The following is a 19,524-nucleotide window of genomic DNA, read 5'->3' on the forward strand; positions in this document are numbered from 1 at the left end:
CAAATGTTTGTTTCTACGATTTATTACAGCAAGGAAAAACAAATATTACAGTAACAATTTATTTCTATATAGCCAAAATTAAAAAAAAAAATTCATAATTTATTGCTATGAGTAAAAACAGTTTCTTTCTCTAGAACGATGAATATATATATTTTTTTTTCGTCTTTTGTAGCCTGTAATGCTAATAAAAAAACGGTAACGCTTAGTTATCCTTGCTTATTTGTTTATGTAGGAGAATGAGTTAATTAAGTCATCTTGAAACTCAATAAGATTGCTTTTTGGACTGATTTAGCTCAATCCTTCTAGCCAGAATGACGAGAATAGGTTTCTGGATGAATCTTATTACTAACCCTCCGGCTTGGGAAATCTTTCAGTCTTCCTATTCCTCAAGCGGAAAACATAGCAGCATTAAATAGCTTCATTCTGGTATTAACTAAAAAGAAAAATTCAAAATGTATTAAAAATTTGCTTATTTGCATTTTTATTACACTTTTACGAGTCGGATAAACATTTGGGGGGGACACTGTCAAAAGTATTGTAAAAAACTTTTTTAAGTTTCATGATAAACTCTCTTTCTCTATAAATCGTACGAAGTGTAGCTTTGAAGGGGAACATATCAAATAGGGGAAAATCGCTTCCCAGGTAAACTTCTTATAATATTGAAAGAAAGTAGTAAAGCTCTGCAAATAATCCTTTTGGTGATTAGCTCAAATATAAGTATGCGATAATTCCCCCCCCCCCTCCTTCCAAACAAAATAATGGATACGCCCTTACTGATTATTTGTTTTTATATTTGCTTGTTTTAAATTTCATTTATTTGTTCCTAGTAATATATGTACTAGGAATTTCAGAAACTCATATCTCAGTGATAAGAAGTATGAAATTAGGTGACATAGAAATTATTTACTCTAACAGGAAAGATCGGGTATATAGGCAAGGAATAAGGCTCACGATGAGTATGGAAGCTGCTAAGTATTGTTTAGTTTGGGAAGATATTAATAGTAGAATGCATTTTGCTCATTTTATGACCAATCAGTGCAATACATCATGTCTTAGTGGTATTTGTCCCTGCCCCTGCAGAACCGACTGATAGAGATAGTAGTGACTCCGATGAATAAAAACAGTAATGGCTACAGACTACTGCAATTTTCTAGATAGAACAATCTAGTTATAACCAATATAGTATTCAGTTATAAAATGGCTCATGGGTTAACATATTATTCACATGAAGGTATGACAGCTAACCTTATTGATTATGTTATTGTAAGCTTAAAACAGGCAGGATCGATACATGCTACTAGGGGATCGATGTCATTGATGTTAAAAGTAAAGATCACCATTTAGTAGTGTCTAGAGTTAATTTAAAGCTGGCATTTAGGTAGGATGACTACCTCCCGGGAAACTATAACGTTGGTAGACTTTAGGATGATTATTTGAATGAAAATTTTCAGGAACAGTTGGATGCTAAACTGGGGAGTATAAAATATGACAATGCAGAGGATGGATGGAATAATTTTAGGACAATAGTTTTTAAAGTCACTGATGATGTCCTATAGAAGAAAGTGTTTAACACAGCTAGGAATAATACTGAAAATACTTTACGTTTAAAAGAAAGAAAGAAGGGCTTGTAAAAGAATTTTTTGAGTAATAGGTCATATGAAAATAAAAGGAATGCTAAGAACTGGAGAAATTATTAAAATATGAGGTGTGCAGTGGAAGCCATCGAAAACATTGGAGAGGATTAGGAAGATGCAGCTAGACGGCATAATAGTAAAATATTATACTGGCATGTTAGTAAATTGAGAGGGAGTATCCAATCCAGACTAGTCCCAGTTAAAGGTAGGAACGGGTCCACAATTATTGATAAGGAAAGAGTTAAAGAGAAATGGGCAGAATATTTGAGAGTGTGCTTAACCGTAATAGAGTTACAAGGAAAGATCGAGAAAAGAATGAAAAAGTTTTTGTCACTTAGATGTAAGGTAAGATTTATTTCGTGAAGAGGAATTAGTGACAGTACTAAAAAGACTAAAAAAAATAACAAGACCACAGGAACTGATACTGTGGTTACGGGGTTTTTGAATATGACGGTTAGATTTTAATATGATGTCTTGAAAAGGGAAAAGTACCTAGGGATTTTTTTTACACTTTAAATAGTGTTAGGCGTTTTCTCCACCATAAAATCCCAAATTATATGAAATTTAAAAGAAATGATAAAATGCCCCACTAAGTAAAAATAATAGCAAAAATTGATTATTTGCTATGTAATATTAAAGCAGTATTTTATGGATTCATAAATATCATGTTTCTGTGTAAACCGAGGAAAATAATTGATTTTGTCTGAGCTTTGACAAATTTCTCGCGTGGATAAATCACATGGAAAACACATTTTTAGCCAAAATCTTGTACTAGTGCTACCGTACACAATCGTATTTTATGTTTTCGCTCAGAAATTTTTTGTCAGAAAATGTCGAATGTATTTTGAAGGAATTCTAAAAAATTGAAATATTTATAGCGAAGAGAAAAACTTTTATTTCAAATGTTCAAAAAAGGTTTTTCTTGCTACGAACAAAAAATGAAGTCTTGGGCTGTCATGGCATTTTATAACTATTCATCTTAGCTCCTCCTTTGTCTCTAGATGCACTCTCAGGGCTTGACTTAGATGATCGCTAGCGTAAATATCTTCCCACTCTGTGATCACGCTTCTGTGGTTTCGTTCGCATATCCTTCTAAGCGTTTTTGTCGGCCTTCCTCTTTTGTCCTGTATACCTTGTGCTTGCCACTGAAGAAGAATGTTGACCAATTTGAATATCGGCAAGCAAACTATGTGCCCCAAATAATGGCAGTTGTCACTAGTAATGAATAAGAAGTAATTTTTGGCAATTAGAATATCTGGATATAAGTTTTCTTTTTTTCAATAGTTTTATTCCATTTCAAGTTGAAGACTCGCCGTACTTGGTTGGTGTACTACCGGACAGTCTGGAAGTTCATAGCTTTGAGCCTTGGATTCAAATTCAAAGTGTTGAAGCCATAAAAGTCAAACATCTGTGTAGCGTTACTGGCAAAAGAGGTGTGTTGTTTGCTGCTTCTCCGAGTCAAATTTGGAGGTTGACAAGCATCCCAGTTCATGTCCAACTGCCTGCATTGATGTCAGAAAAATTATTTGGTTTGGCAACTAAGCTCGCTGTAAGTCTTTGTTATATCTATGCTTATCACTTATGTATCCATTGTCTCTTATCATATACAAATTATAATATAATGTTTGTTTCGTTTTTAATGAATATTATAAATCCGCTTGCAAAATCAAAACACCATCATTAACAAAACAGGTTATCTGTATTTGAGGTTAACCAGGTAATAAAAAGGAATAAAAATATTCGGTTTTGAACTAGGACAAATGTAAAAGGTAATTGGAATTTTGGAAACGTCATCAGTCTATGCAATTCATCCACCAATCGATACGATTTGTCACAAATTGGACGATCTATTATATCAGTTATGTTATTTTTTTCTGTTTTTATTTTCACTGTTTTTGATGTTTTTACTTATTTTAGTTCTGTTTTAGTTTGGTTAATTTTTATATTTATATGTTAGTAGCAGCCGCCTCTTCACAAACGTTTTGTGCCTTTTTTTTGGGGGGGGGGGAGAAACAATTAGTAGTTTGGTTGTTATGTTTTTTGTTTGTAATAAATTGGGTTTGAACTCGACACTCCAGTCCTAATAATGATATAAACAATTTTATCGACTACCTTTCCATTTTAAGTAAGATGGAATCATAGAAATAGATAACAAGAGGTAAAGCTTTTAATTAAGCTGAAATATCTAAATAAGGAAGCTTGGATATTTTGGTTACACATCTGGAGATAATAAGATAAGATTCATTTCTGAGAAATGTCTGTCACTAGCCCAGAATTTGCTCTTTTTAGTTAGTAAATACAAAATAAAACAAGCAGATATAGCTGGGCTAGCCAGATAAAAAAAGAATCAAAATGTCATAAGACGTTTTGATAAATGTCAAAAGTAAAATTCAGTTTTGCTGGATTAAATATGAATAAATCAAATAATAAAACACATTTGCAAATTTAGTCTTGGGACGGACAAAACTCAGTTTAGTAAAAGAGATTATAAAAAAAAAGCTCAGAAGTTGTGAAATAAATATTTAAATCTGAAAGAGAAAAAGAGAGTATGGAGAGGATATTCACTTATTTAACATATCAACTGCGTACGAGACAAAATGTTGTGAAATTTCATTGATGTAAGGATGGGATTTTTATGAAAGCGGAATGGGAGGGGGTGAGGTTGGAGAGGGGAAATCAACTAGGGAAAAGGAAATTTGTCAGTGGATGTTATGGAAGGCATTGTTGATGAAACCCAAGAAAAGTTTTATTCTCATGTTCGTGAGGTTAACCAGATTGGCTTCCCGTGGAAAGGAAATATGAGGGACTTTTTGGGGCTACATATATTCTGTCGATAATTCATTAGAGATGCTGGGATGGTAAAAAAGACTAGTGGATTGAGTCTACAAATGAGAGAAAAATCCTTTTCAAAAGAATGAGATTAGTGACGTTTGAAGTTCTTAAGGAGGAGAAAATGTGGCATTTGCTTGTTTTGATACGTCATTAATACACAAATTCCATTTTAAGTCATTTAAGGATGGTAATTTTACACCCAGTACTTACTGACATTTCAGGCGCTAGACAAGTGAAAGAAGAAGAATTCTTAAGGAATTTAATTGTTATAAATGTAGAATTTAAAGGGTTTACTATCATATCATTAGTAAAGACTTTATCTAATATCTGTTCTAGAATATCCATTGGGCTACTTCTTAAATTTCTGCTCAAAATTTCTATTTATCCGAGGAATCGATATCAATGTTGCTTATCTATGTAAAATAAAATTGGTTCTAAGACAAGTAATAAAACTAATAAAACAAGGAGTGTACTTAAGAATTTTTCCATTAGGAGATGGGGGTAGGATAGAATCAGAAAATAGTTTCAAAAACACTTCGACAAAACCATTAACAAAAAGTATACGATCACGATAATGCAACAAGCACTAACTAGGAAAAAATTGAGATCAGAGTTTTGGTGATAATTTTAAGAAATCCTCGAAAATTTTGCCGCCTGTACTCTTAAAACTAGCTTCAAAACATTGGTCACCACACTCACTGCTGGCATGCCACTATACAAGGTCAGCTAATGTATGGCAGATCAAAACGGTCCTCAGTTACTTGGCTAGTTTTGCTACAAGGGTAGCAACCCCTTCGGACGAGTAGGCTCATACCGTAGCCCAATAATTATGGAAAACTTACATTGGGGAAATCTGTCGAAGAACAACCACCATTGCCATTTAGCATTTTGTGGTTTTCTTCTAGTCTACCGTAAGCTATACCTGCGTGTATTTTTTGGTACTTTAAAATCTAGACAAGGGTAAAGAACTTCCTAGAAAAGCATCAACCCCGGAAAAGGACTTCCCAAAGGTAGCATACTTTACCTGTCAAAGCTTTTTCAATCTAATATAGAATCACTATTTGGCGACTGTATTTTGACTAAGATCTTTGGCATAGAAATTTTTAGCTTGAATCCGTTTATTGTAACAACCATCTAGTTTTCTTTTAAATTTACTATTTTTAAAAAAGTTGCCAAACGCTAGACTTTTTCTATAGATCCAACTATTTCAAGTTTATTATTTTCTTTTCCGCAGGCCACTGATTCTCAAGGCCTGGCCTTGTTCACTGCTCCATCAGGAGCTGACAGAAAAACTCCGTAGCTAATTTTTGAAAGAAACAAAAGTGTCGCATGTCAAATATCCATCTGACGACTGTGATTTCCTCCCCTTAATTTATGAATGAATACGTTTTAGATTTTTAAAATTATTTAAAATCATTTTTGAATTATGTTAATTAAACTGTATTAATATAATTTTTTTTAAATCTATAAAAAAATCTAAATTTTATTTTAATATTATTTAAATTATTTTGAAATTATGTTAAAACATTTTATTGTAAAATTTAAACGTTTATCTGACTACATAAGTAATTGAAATTGTGGATTTAAGACCATGAGTGACGAGCCACCGGAAGTGCTAAAGAACCAAATACAGAGGATTCAATCCATTCAAGCGTTTGATTTTTTCTGCCAAAGAAACTTTAAAGATGCCATGACCCTGTTTCTTCAGTTGGAAACGGACCCATCTCACGTTATTGGACTGTATCCAGATCTTCTTCCTGAAAGCTATAGAAGTAAAATTCAGTATCCAGAAGAATTGCCATTCTTGCAGGGGAAGGACCTGGAAAATGCATTAGCTGCATTAATTGAATACTTAACTGAGGTAAGATTAGAACATTTCAAACAGTGTTATTTGTCCCCAAAAATTTAAATTCTATAAGTCTAGGGGGGGGGGGGTAATTCTTCTTTTTATTTTCTCAGTGAGATCACCAAAAAATTGAAAGTCAATAAATGTATTCCATATCCCAAAGTGTATAGGTGACAGATAGTAGAGGAAACCGGTGACACTTTGCATTTTTTTTTTTTTTTTCAAGTTTTGTGATTGTTTTCTATCAGGGACTGATGTCAAACAATAATTTTACTTTACTATTTAGTTTACTTTTAATTTTACTTGAGAATTAGTAAGATATTAATTTTACCAACTATAGAAATTAAATGAGTTATTCTTATAATTACAGTGAAAAGGAATGCCGTGTCACCAAATATTAGATGGCGTTGATAGTTGTATTGCCGACACTAACGCCAGTTCCCACTCTTGTAAGTTACCCGTACTCTTCGTCACATCCCAAAAGAGGTACACGAGCAAAAGGTAGAAAGCAGAAATATATGAGTAAAAAAAGTGAAAACACTGGTAAAAAACCCATCATAACCAAGTAACTAGTTATTGCCAGTTGCAGCTGCTTTGAAGAAAAAGCCTTACGCTCCCATTTTTCGCTTTTTTCATCTACATCACTTTTATTAAAGCTGACATCCCTACCGTTTTTCCTTCTGTAATTTTTTCACGTACTTTTAGCTATACCTTTTTTAACCGCATTTTTCCATGCATCTATATGAATTGGTTTTAATTTGAAGGTTTTATGCCAAAACGTCTTGACGTTGTTTTTAACATAAGCTATATCGATATGTTAGCTTTTCACCAGCACTATCGTACCAACAAGCTACCTATAACTAGCCCACTAAGTGCCGCTTTATCAGCTATTTTACCTATCCCCTTCGTTGTGGCAGTTTTTATCAAGTTTCATAATTGAATTTATTTCTTCCTTGAAAAGGTACACTACTTCCATATATAAATACCGTTTAATAGGGCAAAACCATTAAAAATAGCAACTAAAGTGCTAGACGACAATGTTTAAAAAACGATATATGAAAGACGATTTGTATTTTTAAAACACGATTATGTGAAACGCCTATTTAATATAACTTTAACTAGAAGAAAGTAGATGCAAATTAACTTATCTTCCTGCTACATGGAATTGGCCACTAATCCACATAAAAATACTGTTGGAAGTTGCTTCCAATGCCAAAGTCTTATTTTGGCAAACTATAATTATATAAAAAAAATTGTATCTGTTTGACTGAATTTTTTTTCAAGTTTCTGAGTTTATTTTATCTCTTCCTTGAAATGCTACATTATTTCCAAACGGGATTTATTAAATAAAAAGTCAATAAAATGCTAGATAGTAATACTTAAATAAATTTCCTCTTATCTATAATAGGGCAGATAGAAAAACAGATTATTTACAACAAAAGATGACCTGCCCCAAAACTGCGTGCCAGGGATCACATTTGCACGGGACCTTAATACCGGAGGTAGTTTTTTCAATTTGCGGATACTCCAGTTAGTTTGAGCTTTAGTTCTCGAATCGCTCATAGAGCATCTATGGTTGAGTGCTAAAGGGAACAAGTATAAGGGAACAACTATGACAAATATCTGACCTTAAGCAGCGAACTGTACAAATTTTTTGGATCCAAATTACACGGGGCCATTAGAAATTTTACTGCACGGTATCGTTGAATTAAAATGATGGGAGTTAAAAGCTAGCATCTTAGTGTGTTTTTTGGATTTCCCACAGGAAAATATTACACTAGGTGTAGAGAGTTTAATGAAGCAAGATGTCTAATTTAATCTATAGCTTTAATCTATAGTCAACCAATTCAGTCTATAGCTTTAATGCCAGTTTAATACCGAAACATCTTTTGACCAGGACCTTGGAGTAATAGTAGACAGTAAACTAAAATTTACCAACCACTGCGATTGAACTTATTCATAGAAACTTCACCCTAAACGTTGTTCAGCTCTTCTCAACTCTACTCAAGTCTATTATTCGAGCAGCAAAAGAAGAATAGAAGAGCAGCAAAATGTTTTCCAAAACTAAGAGGCCTCTCCTACTGTGAATGATTGGAAAAGCTGTTACTTCCTGCCATCTCCTGTAGACTCCTCCGAGGTGATCTCATTGAAACTTTCAAGCTATCTTACAAGCCCTACAATAATATTGGACCGGAGGAAATACTCTTCTTCACCACAAACAATCTGCGAGGACACAACTTTAAGCTAGAGCAAAACATTTTCAATAATGAAGTTGGAAGGTGGGCCTTCTATAACAGAGTAGTCAAGGAATGGAACAACTTCCCCCAAGAAGTGGGTCTGGCTGACTCTACCAACTTTTTCAAGAATAGTATTGACAAATTTTGTAGTGAAAGTAAATTTTTATAGAGGCGAAAACCCTTTTATTGCTCTATATTATTATTATTATTAATTGTTTCATTTTGGACAATGGAAGGGAAAACCCTTGGCGAATAACTTTTTTAACTCAAAGCTTTTGTTCAGACACAAAATAGAACACTGTTTGCAGTAATCGCTTACTTAATCTTTTTGTGTTTCTCTTATTTCTTTTTTGTCATTATTTATGGATACTTTCTTTTATAGATTCGTCGAAGTTTACAGGGCAACGTGAAATCTCTTAGCGGTCCTAGTCCTGGTTCAGAAGGAACGCATGGCGTAAAGACAAAAAAGCAGCTTCTCCAGATTATCGATACAACTTTATTAAAATGTTACTTAAAGGTAAGACCTTTTCCTTCAATCTCAGCAATAGTGACTGAGGAAAAGTTCTCAAAATATATTAAAAACGTTGCTAATGCTCATTATGCTTTGGATCACGCTCTTCTTTTATTTTTTCATGCTTTTTTGCTCATGTACTAATCGCTATCAATAACTGAAAACAAATCAAGTGAAAGAAAAAACCTTCAAAACAGCACATCAAACCGTTCATAGTAGTAAACGGTATATAAACGGTACTTTTTACTCGTGTACCAATCGCTATCAATAACTGAAAACATATCAAGTGACAGAAAAAAAAACCAAAACAGCGCATTAAACCTTTCATAGTTGTAAACGATGTATATAAATTGACTCTTCTGAATAATAACCGAAGCTCAAACCGTTCACAGTAGTAAACGGTATATATAAATTAACTCTTCTAAATGATAACAGAAACTCAAACCGTTCACATTAATAAACGGTACATATAAATTGAGTGATAGCCGGAACTGTAATGAACTGAAATTTTACAAACTGTGTATAATGAAAGAATTGGCTTTTAAGGCTAATTTCGTGTATGTAACTTCCTTTGTTTAATAAGCACACTAAAAGGTATTTGTATAAGAAAATTTGTATCATTTTAGAGAAAGGGGAAAATATTTTCAAAAGGGTGATCTTTTGTACACCTGTTGAAAATTACACTCAGACATTGTTCAAAGAAAGTGGGCTTTTTTATTAAAGCTCTCTTTTCTCCTTTTTTTTGCTCGTGTTGCGGTGTATATTCTGGTAATTTCCTGACAATGCTGTGTTTCAATCTAATGAATTAAGCATATAGAAATATATAATAATGAGTAAAACGTTTGATTAAAAAATTAACAGTTTATTGAATAAGTTTGATTAAGACTTTAAGGAAATAGTAAACCCGGACATTTTGGAATTTCATAGAAACCATGATTTACGGGAAAAAAATTGACCAAAAAACGATAAAGTCATGCAAGTCGAAAAAAAATTACCCACTTAGAAAACATGCCAAAGCTTGCCATTAAAGCGATGAAAACTTTAATGGTACAGTACTATATACATAAATGCAATTGAAGATGCATACATGCAGCTAAGAATTCTAATCAAATTGTATTAATGAAAATGCACAGGTTGACGCTCGTGGATATTGTCATCCAATTTGAAGTCAATATGAGGACGTTTACACATTACGAAGAACGTTATTTGCCAAAAGTGCTAATACTTAAGAGGGGTCGATACCTTAACAAATCATTTTGTGAGTGCCGTGTTGACCATCTCAAACACAAAAGACTTGATACAGAGTACTACAGGGAACTCCCAAAGCAATCTTTGTATAAATTGACAAGGAATCTTCAGTGTGTCAACAGTTTGAAAAGCTAATAAGAGGCTAGCTTAAAATAAAGAAAAATTATAAATTCTTATTAATTGTTAACCAAAGCACTGTCTATTCCAAGGGTGCCGGCACCAAATTTTTCAGGGGGGGCAGACGCCAAAATAGTAGTGGTGGCTGGGTGACACTTTAGGCGGTTTAGGGCACCAAACTACGACTTTACCCCAAAGAAGACGAATTTGCAATCAATTTATATTTATGCGAAGCTATTTGATTTAGAAGTATCAATAACTGTATTTTAGGCTTCCAGTTGCAAAAGAAGTAATCCAACCGGTGGCAGTATTGGATTCAATTAAGTTGATTCGCTTAATTTTAATGAACTTAGGCTACGTTTGAAAGTAAAACAGTTCAAAATAGGGATGATATCTTTTTATTGACAGTGAAATATAAAATTATTTAACTGGATATTTCGAACACATATACAGTGTTCATCATCAGCAGTAAAAAACTTAACTGCTGAGTTTTTTACTGCTGATGATGAACACTGTATATGTGTTCGAAATATCCAGTTAAATAATTTTATATTTCACTGTCAATAAAAAGGTATCATCCCTATTTTGAACTGTTTTACTTTCGTCATGGAAAGGCAGTGTGGTCTTCGAAGTTATCTAAGGCTACGTTTGGTGATCTGTAATTGTATATCAGCTATAATCAAGGGGGGGGGGGGTGATTCATTGTTTAGGCGGGGGCAGGGTAGATTCCTACAAAAGTACGTTTTAATGGGCAAGCTGCTTACTCTTCCCGAGGCTTCATATAAATGTTGAAAAAGGTAGAGGGGAGTAGGAATTAATTAAACTGTTTCTCTATACAGCTAAAATGTTACACTTATCAAAAAGCACATTGGTGGAAAATGCAAGGTAGGTCATCATCACCCCGCCAGGAAATTTCTTTGGGGTGGCAAATACTGTTTGGAACTTAGTTTTCAGTAATTTTAAATGGTAATATTTTTCTTTTTCTATTTATGTGTACTTCAATGTATTTAACAAAATGTATGTAATGCATTTATTGATAAGAAAGTCCTATTGCAGAGGTGGTAATGGCTTCAGTTATGTAGAAGATCAAAAGTCTCAAATAATTCCCGACCACACAAACAATAATACTCCTTTTCATCCATCCGAAAATTTTCAGTGGTAATATTAACAAGGACTTTTCACCAAAATTACCAATCATCGGCAATTTTTTTTTTAATATTCTGAATTTGACTTTTTAAGATTTTTCAAATCACTAAAAAACTTTTGTTTAATGAAAGAAGTGATGAGAAGGGGGCAATCCCTCTTATATGGATTAATTTATGTTTATTTCAAATTTTAAACTTGCTCCTTACTTTAACTGAAAAACCTTTTCTATTTGTTTAATTACATTTCAAAAAACTATAAAGTACAATACAATACTTTTGATATCGCAGGAAAAAACTACCAATATTTCGATGATTTTTATTTGGATTTGATGGATAATCAAACAATTTGTGGTAATGAACTGTAAGTAAGGAGGGTTAGGTAAGTAAGGTCGGTTGCACAATAGCAGCCAAAACTCTAAAAAACGGAATTTTGATGCCAATAGATATATCAAAAGAATTGGCTTATTATGCTGATTCCAAATATATAAGTTTAATTAAGTTTAAAGCTACGAGCCCTTAGAAAAATTGTCTGGTTTTCAAAAAAAAAAGTGGGAGAGACCCCCTAGAAGTCATAGAAATTTAATGCAAACGCATCGTCAGATTCAGCGTATCAAAGGATCCTACTGTAGAGGTTTCAAGCTCATATCTAAAAAAATATGGAATATTTTTATGTTTGCCAGAAGAAAGATCACGAATGCGTTTAATTTTTTTTTTCCAGGGATGAATGTATCGACCCAGTGGGCCTAAGGCCATCCATCTCCCGACGGTTCATTCTAGTTCTAGTACCATTTATAAGTGACCCGAAAAAATTGGAGGGCAACTAGACCCCTTCCACGCCACTTTTTTCCCAAAATCATCCGACCTAAATCTTGAGATAGAATTTTTTCAGCATAGTTGAAAGGCCCGATAATTATATCTTTGGACATAAAATGACCCCCTAAAGCCCCCTGAGAAAGGTTTTTACAAATACAGAAGAGAGAATAATTAGGAGTTTTTTTCCCAAGACAGTGAATGAACCAAAAACCTAATTGAATATTTCGACCCTATATCTATGGGCCGTCTTCAGCAAAGAAAATAATAAAAAAAAATAACACAAAAACACTTGCATTAAAAGTTCTTGGTTAAAAATATATTTTTTAAAATAGCCTTGGTATCATTACTTCTTAACGAAAAGTTCAGTCAAGACTGTGTGATAAAAACTAACATTTTACAAGCTAAAAAGGTTCATTAATTTCACTAACTGTATTTATTAAAAATTTGAATAATTTCTTATTGTGATGTTTGCCTTCTCTGCGGCTAATCTTGTAGTTTTTTGGGATTGGGCTTGTTTTTATTGGTTCCTGTTTTTGTTTCGTTTTGAATTAGATTAGTCTCAATAATTAATTTTGTGTACATAGGGTTGAGCGAGTATTCACCCAAGTCTCTATTTTGGGGATGTATTATTATTTAAGTTTCGTTTGATTTCGATTGCCTCGCGGACAGTTTGTTTGATTCCTAGGTCGTTGACAATTATAATTATTTCGCCAATAGAACATAACTGTTTGGATTTTCATAAATATGATTGCTTAAAGCTGAATCGAAAGATAAGGGGCTATTTTTACATTTTAATGATTTTTATGGCACTTGATATCTTCCAAGTGGCATATAGCTATCGCAAATTCTGTCGGTCGGTCGGTCTGTCTGTCTGTGTCTGTCCCGGTTTTGCTACTTTAGGCACTTCCAGGTAAGCTAGGACGATGCAATTTGGCAGGCGTATCAGGAACCAGACCAGATTAAATTAGAAATTGTCGTTTCCCCGATTCGACCATCTGGGTGGGGGGACGGTTAAATCGGGAAAAAATAGAAAAAATGAGGTATTTTTAACTTACGAACGGGTGATTGGATCTTAATGAAAATTGATGTTTAGAAGGATATCATGTCTCAGAGCTCTTATTTTAAATCCCGATCAGATCCGGTGACATTGGGGGGATTTGGAGGGGGAACCTAAAATCTTGGAAAACGCTTAGAGTGGAGGAATCGGGATGAAACTTGGTGGGAAAAATAAGCACAAGTTCTAGATACGTGATTGACATAACCGGAACGGATCCGCTCTCTTGGGGGAGTTGGGGGGAGGGTTAATTCTGAAGAATTAGAAAAAATTAGGTATTTTTAACTTACGAAGGAGTGATCGGATCTTAATGAAATTTTATGTTTGGAAGGATACTGTGTCTCAGAGCTCTTATTTTAAATCCCGACCGGATCTGGTGACATTGGGGGGGGGGGGGGCTCGGAAATCTTGGAAAACACTTTGAGTGGTGGAATCGGGATGAAACTTGGTGGGAAAAATAAGCACAAGTCCAAGATACGTTATTATATAACCGGACCAAATCCGCTCTCTGTGGTGGAGTTGGGGGGGAGTAATACGGAAAAAATAGAAAAAAATGAGGTATTTGTAACTTACGAACGGGTGATCAGATCTTAATGAAATTTAATAATTCGAAGGATCTTGTGCTTTAGAGCATTCATTTTAAATCCCGACCAGATCCGGTGACATTGGGGGAGCTGGGGGGGACCGAAGTTCTTAGAAAACGTGAAAATTGACGTATCCTTCTCTTACGAATGGGTAATCGGATCTTAATGAAACTTGATATATAGAAAGATCTTATGTCTCAGATGCTCCATTTTCAATTCGAATCCGATCTGGGGACATAGGGGGTTGGAGGGGGGAAACAGAAATATTGGAAACCGGAAATCTTGGAAAACGCTTAGAGTGGAGAGATCGGGATGAAACTTGATGGTAAGAATAAGCGCAAGTTATAGATACGTGATTGACATAATTGGAACGGACCCGTTCTCTTTGGGGGAGCTGGGGGGTGTTAATTTGGAAAAATCTAAAAAATTGAAGTATTTTTAACTTAAGAACGGGTGACCGGATCTTAATGAGCGGATGACCGGATTTGATATTTAGAAAGAAATCATGTCTCAGAGATCTTATTTTAAATCCCGACCAGATCTGCTAACATTGAGGGGAGTTGGAGGGGGAAACCGGAAATCTTGGAAAACTCTTAGAGTGGAAAAAATGGGATGAAACTTGGTGGGTAGAATAAGCAAATGTCGTAGATACGTGATTGACGTAACCGTAATGGATCCACTCTCTTTGGGGGAGTTAGGTGTTGGGGTTCAGTGCTTTGGCAAGTTTGGTGCTATTGGACATGCTAGGACGATGAAAATTGGTAGGCGTGTCAGGGAACTGAACAAATTGACTTGATAAAGTCGTTTTCCCCGATTCGATCATCTTGGGGGCTGAAGGGAGAGGAAACATTAGAAAAAATGAGGGATTTATAACTTACGAGTGGGTGATCAGATCTTAATGAATTTTAATATTTAGAAGGACCTCGTGACTCAGAGCTTTTATTTTAAATCCCGACCGACATCAAGCCTCTGATTTTCTTTTTAAATCAATCTATTGATTCTTAGAATTTTGCTAGAGCTCATACCATATGAGCTCTTGTCTCTTCCGGCCTCGCTTTGTGTTGCTGTAATCTTGTTCCTAAATTTTGGTGGGTTCGACCAATGTAATAATTTCCACAACTACGTGGTATTTGATACATCCCTCCTAGACGAGTAACTGGGGTTTTATCCTTACCAGAATTGAGAAGATTCATTATGCTTAAATTACTTGTGAAGACAACACGTAAATTATTTTTTTTTAAACAAACTTTTTTTCAGTTTTGAAGTAATTTTCGGAATATAAGGAAGGTACATCATGCTTGTGGGTTTAATCGAATCATTTACTGGTGTTGGATTTAAGGCTTTAGAAGAATTTATCTTTAATCTTTGAGCAATAACAGTATTTATGAGAGAAATTGGGTACCCACTGCCAAAAATTATGTATGTAATAAAATTTAATTCTTTTTTGATATACGGCTCTGAACAGATATTAAGTACTCTATCCACAAGAGATATTACCACGCCTCTTTTAATCTGTGGAGGATGATTAGATTTGAAGTGAAGGTATTTATTATTGTGCTTAGGTTTTCTGTAAACCGTAAAATCAAGTTTATTCACAATACGTATTATCAATACATCTAGAGAAGGTATTTTTCCATCTGTTTCGGTCTCTAGAGTGAATTGCAGGTTTCTATCGTAAGAATTTAAATGCTCTAGAAAACTTTTAAGTTCATTTTTGCATTAATTCCAAACTAAAATTACGTAGTCCATGAAGCGTCCCCAAAACGCATGGTTAAGAAAATACGAATCCAGTGCCCAATTTTTAAGCTGGTCGACGAAAATATTTGCGAGTAGGCCTGATAGAGGTGCTCCCATAGGAAGGCCCTCGTTTGTTTGTAATTATGAATCTCAAAACTGGAAGTGCATGGAGTATTTGTTACGTAATTTAACCAAATGCATGAGAACATCAATATCTAGACCTATTGCTGACTCCTCGATTAGATGATAATTGTTTTCCAGTTTATTTTGTAATAATTGCTCACATTTTATATATAGATACATAAGATATAGGCCCGAAATATTCAAATAGGTTTTGTTCATTCACTGTCTTTGGAAAGAAAAGTCCTCATTATTCTCTCTTCTGTATTTGTATTATGGAAAGGCAGTGTGGTCTTCGTCATTATTTAAGAAAGGTTTTTAAGCTATAAAATATGCCCATTGTTTTTTTTTTTATTGGGAAGTATGCATACATTTTTCGAGTGGGAGGGGCGGACAAATTTTCCATGTATAAGGAAATTTCTAGGGGGTGAACTTTTATGGGGAAAAATAATTTCTTAGACCTCATTGTTTTTCCAGTTACGAAAAATTGAGGAATAAAAAACGGGTTTTAATTTCAATAAAGCAATGAAAAAAATAAAAACAAAACTACACTTTAATTCTTAAAAAATATACATTCCGAATATTTCGGCCCCATGTCCGGGAGGCTATCTCAACAGAAAAAAGAAAAAATACGACAAAAAGGAGAAAAAAATGTTTTTTGAAACATAACGCACACAAAAAAAAAACTACAACTAAACACACGAAGAAGAAAAAGACAATAAATAAATAAGAAAATTACATTATAAACAAAATTCCAGCACTGATGTTACAAAGCTTAAGAAAAAACCAAAACTAATTTGAATATGTAAAGAAACGCAAATCAGCGATAACTGTCAAGTTTTTGCTATTAAACCTGTCTACTACTACTACTACCACATGTCTATAGCGAAACCACGGGTCACTCTCCTCTGAACAACTAGTGTGTAAATGAGAATGTTATAAACAAACTTCCAGCACTGATGTTACAAAACTTGAGAAAAACCCAAAACGAATGTATATAGTGAAACCAGTATACACTGATGCAGGGTACACTGATTGTTCAGAAGAGAGGGACCCATGGTTTCACTATATAGACATTCGCTTTGTTTTTTTCTCAAGTTTTGTAACATCAGTACTGGAAGTTTGTCTATAATGTGAGTTTCTTATGTATTTATTGTTAATTTTTATTTTCTTCTTCTTCGTATGTATAGTTGTAGTGTTTTTTTTGTGTATTATGTTTTAAAAAACTTTCTTTTCTCTATTTTGTCTTTTGTTTCTGTTGAGAAAGGGTCACGGACGGGGCCCTTTTTTCTATAGGGAGAAAAAAATCTCATCTTTGGTAAATAGCTGTTAACAGAATGTACCAAACAATCCTCATAATGATGCAACACCACACACTTTATACCAATATAGGTCGAGATAATATACCAAATAAGCGAATCAGGGAAAGTGCGTTGGTCTAATACTGCTACTACTAACGACTCACTGTAACACTAAGCAACTTGAGGCCAACAGAGCTATTCACGCTCCTCCAAATTCTCTGTCAATTTTTTCGTTTGTGTATCCTGTGGAAAAGCAATCGACGGTATGAATTTCAAGCCATATATCAATACCCTTGGCTCTTTTTGGGTTAACCAACCCCTCTGACTAAAGGTATTTTATGCACTTGGTCCCCTCAGAAGAAAACGACTTTAAAAGGCATTCAACGTTTTTGAGGAACCAATACTTTTCTAGTTTTCCTCTTGCATTTGGGTGTTTTTGACGCAGAGACTAGAGGATGGAAGCTTCGAAACTATCAAAAAAAAAGTTTGGGCCTTTGTTGGGTCCCATTTTTTTAGTTCAAGAGGGTTTTTCCACAATCATTTTTGTTTATGCATTAGGTTCCTGTTGCCCCAAAGATGTATGGGTATAAGTTTCAGGTTAATCTTTAGGAAGAAACATTTGATTTATTTCTGGGCCTTCTTACGCCATCCTCCCTGCCCCTGAAACAAAATTTATGATTATATTGGCCCAGAAATCAACCGCTGAAAGTTTTAAGTTAATCGTAAACCCAAAATCAAACAAGTCCGCTTTTTCCACTGTGAAAGCTTTTTGCAAACCATTAGCAATTTCCGCTGTCCTTGCCTCAGGGGCCGTAGAGGTGATGTTTGTTTATACCGGAGGCAGATTTTTGGCCTTTTGGAGGGTTTTAAAAGAAAAGATGACTATCCGAAAATTCTGATGAGATGTCTTGGAGCCTACAAAGGGGCTGGGCTGCGAAGCAGAGGGCTGGTTCCTCTCCAGTCACTTTTGACTCTTTAGAATTTTAGGACATTATAGGAATTTTAGGAATTTTAAGACCAATATAACTAATATATAGACTTTTGAGAGTAGCAGCCAAAAAAGCAAGATTAGCACTAAAAATGTGTTTTTGATCATTGTCTTTCATTTCAATAAATTGCCTCGTTTCATCACAATTTATTTGTCAGTACTGGTTGAACTTCGCTGAAATAAGGGTGCTAATGCTTTTTTTTTTAAATTCATTTTAGTTATATTGGATATATCTTGTTGTAAGTTTTTCTTCTTATATATTTATTTTTTGCTGAGGACGGCCCTTGGACATAGGGCCGAAATGTTCATTCTATTTAGTTTCCCACTGTCTTGCGAAAAGAAATCCCTATTGTTCTTCTTGTTTTTGGTGTTTGTGATGGAAAGACAGTGTGGTCTTCTTCACTATTTACATATCTTTTTGCTAAGACAACGGAGAGCGTTGTCTCTGATTTCGGCTGTGATGATTAAAAGAGCGCCCTGTGTCGTTTTTTAACTTTTCAGGAGAGCCAGAAAACGAAAAGAAGTTTGCCGGGTATGTTTGCTCTGAAGGATGAAGCTAATGGGGATAAAGAAAACTTATTCTAAACCAACTTTTTACGCTTTTTTCAGTGATATAAATTAAGTTCAAGTATTCTGAGCAAATTCAAAATTATTTCGTAATATGGCTTATGTCTCCTTTTTCCTTGACAAAAAAGGAGATATGTGCAAGGTCCCCGTACTAAAGCTCCATAAGAGCTATCATTTCGAACTGCGACATCATTCTCCTCTGTCATTCTGAATTGCGACAAGACCTGATGAAAAAGATACGTACGCTTCTTAGAGGCTTATGTATCTTATTATCTTCCAAGCGATACAAGATAGGATGATTCTGGCTACAGTATTTAATTTCTCGTGCTTAGTTTACCCATGGCACTTACATAACTCATTTTGACCGAAATAGTTTATGTCACACTTTATTATCGCAATTATCATAGCCGATTTGCTATTAGGGGTGTAGTGAGGTATCTAAAGTCTCAGCTTTAGCTATAGAACGTCACGAATACTTATGGATATTTTTACGCGAGGATAAAAAATTCTTATTTAAAACATTTTTCGGTTCAGCATTTAGAGTTTTAGCTTTTTATTTTAACATAAAATATCCTTACAACTAGACTAAAATGGATTTCGTGCAACTAATCTGGAAGTTTCAATAAATGAAGCGTTTTTAGTTCTATTTTTGTTAGCAAATTTCCAATTTCATGTTTCTCAAACCAGGAAACTTTTCAATTTTTAAATATTCATTATTTTTCAGTTTTTTCCTATTCCAGCGTTTTTATAGATTTAGTTCAATATTGAAAAACGAAATATTTTCTATATT

The 19,524-nt window shown here is 34.2% G+C and overlaps 1 protein-coding gene across 1 annotated transcript in view; it reads left to right on the forward strand.

The window, feature by feature from the left end:
* Positions 1-19,524, forward strand: part of LOC136033591 (vam6/Vps39-like protein) — an 85,155-nt gene that overhangs the window by 35,824 nt on the left and 29,807 nt on the right. The window contains exons 6-8 of the mRNA XM_065714364.1: positions 2,936-3,183; positions 6,055-6,327; positions 8,932-9,066. Of these exons, the coding sequence (XP_065570436.1) occupies positions 2,936-3,183; positions 6,055-6,327; positions 8,932-9,066 (656 nt within the window). The remainder of the gene's footprint in view (positions 1-2,935; positions 3,184-6,054; positions 6,328-8,931; positions 9,067-19,524) is intronic.

Source organism: Artemia franciscana, chromosome 12, assembly GCF_032884065.1.
Source record: "Artemia franciscana chromosome 12, ASM3288406v1, whole genome shotgun sequence".
Classification (NCBI taxonomy): domain Eukaryota; kingdom Metazoa; phylum Arthropoda; class Branchiopoda; order Anostraca; family Artemiidae; genus Artemia; species Artemia franciscana.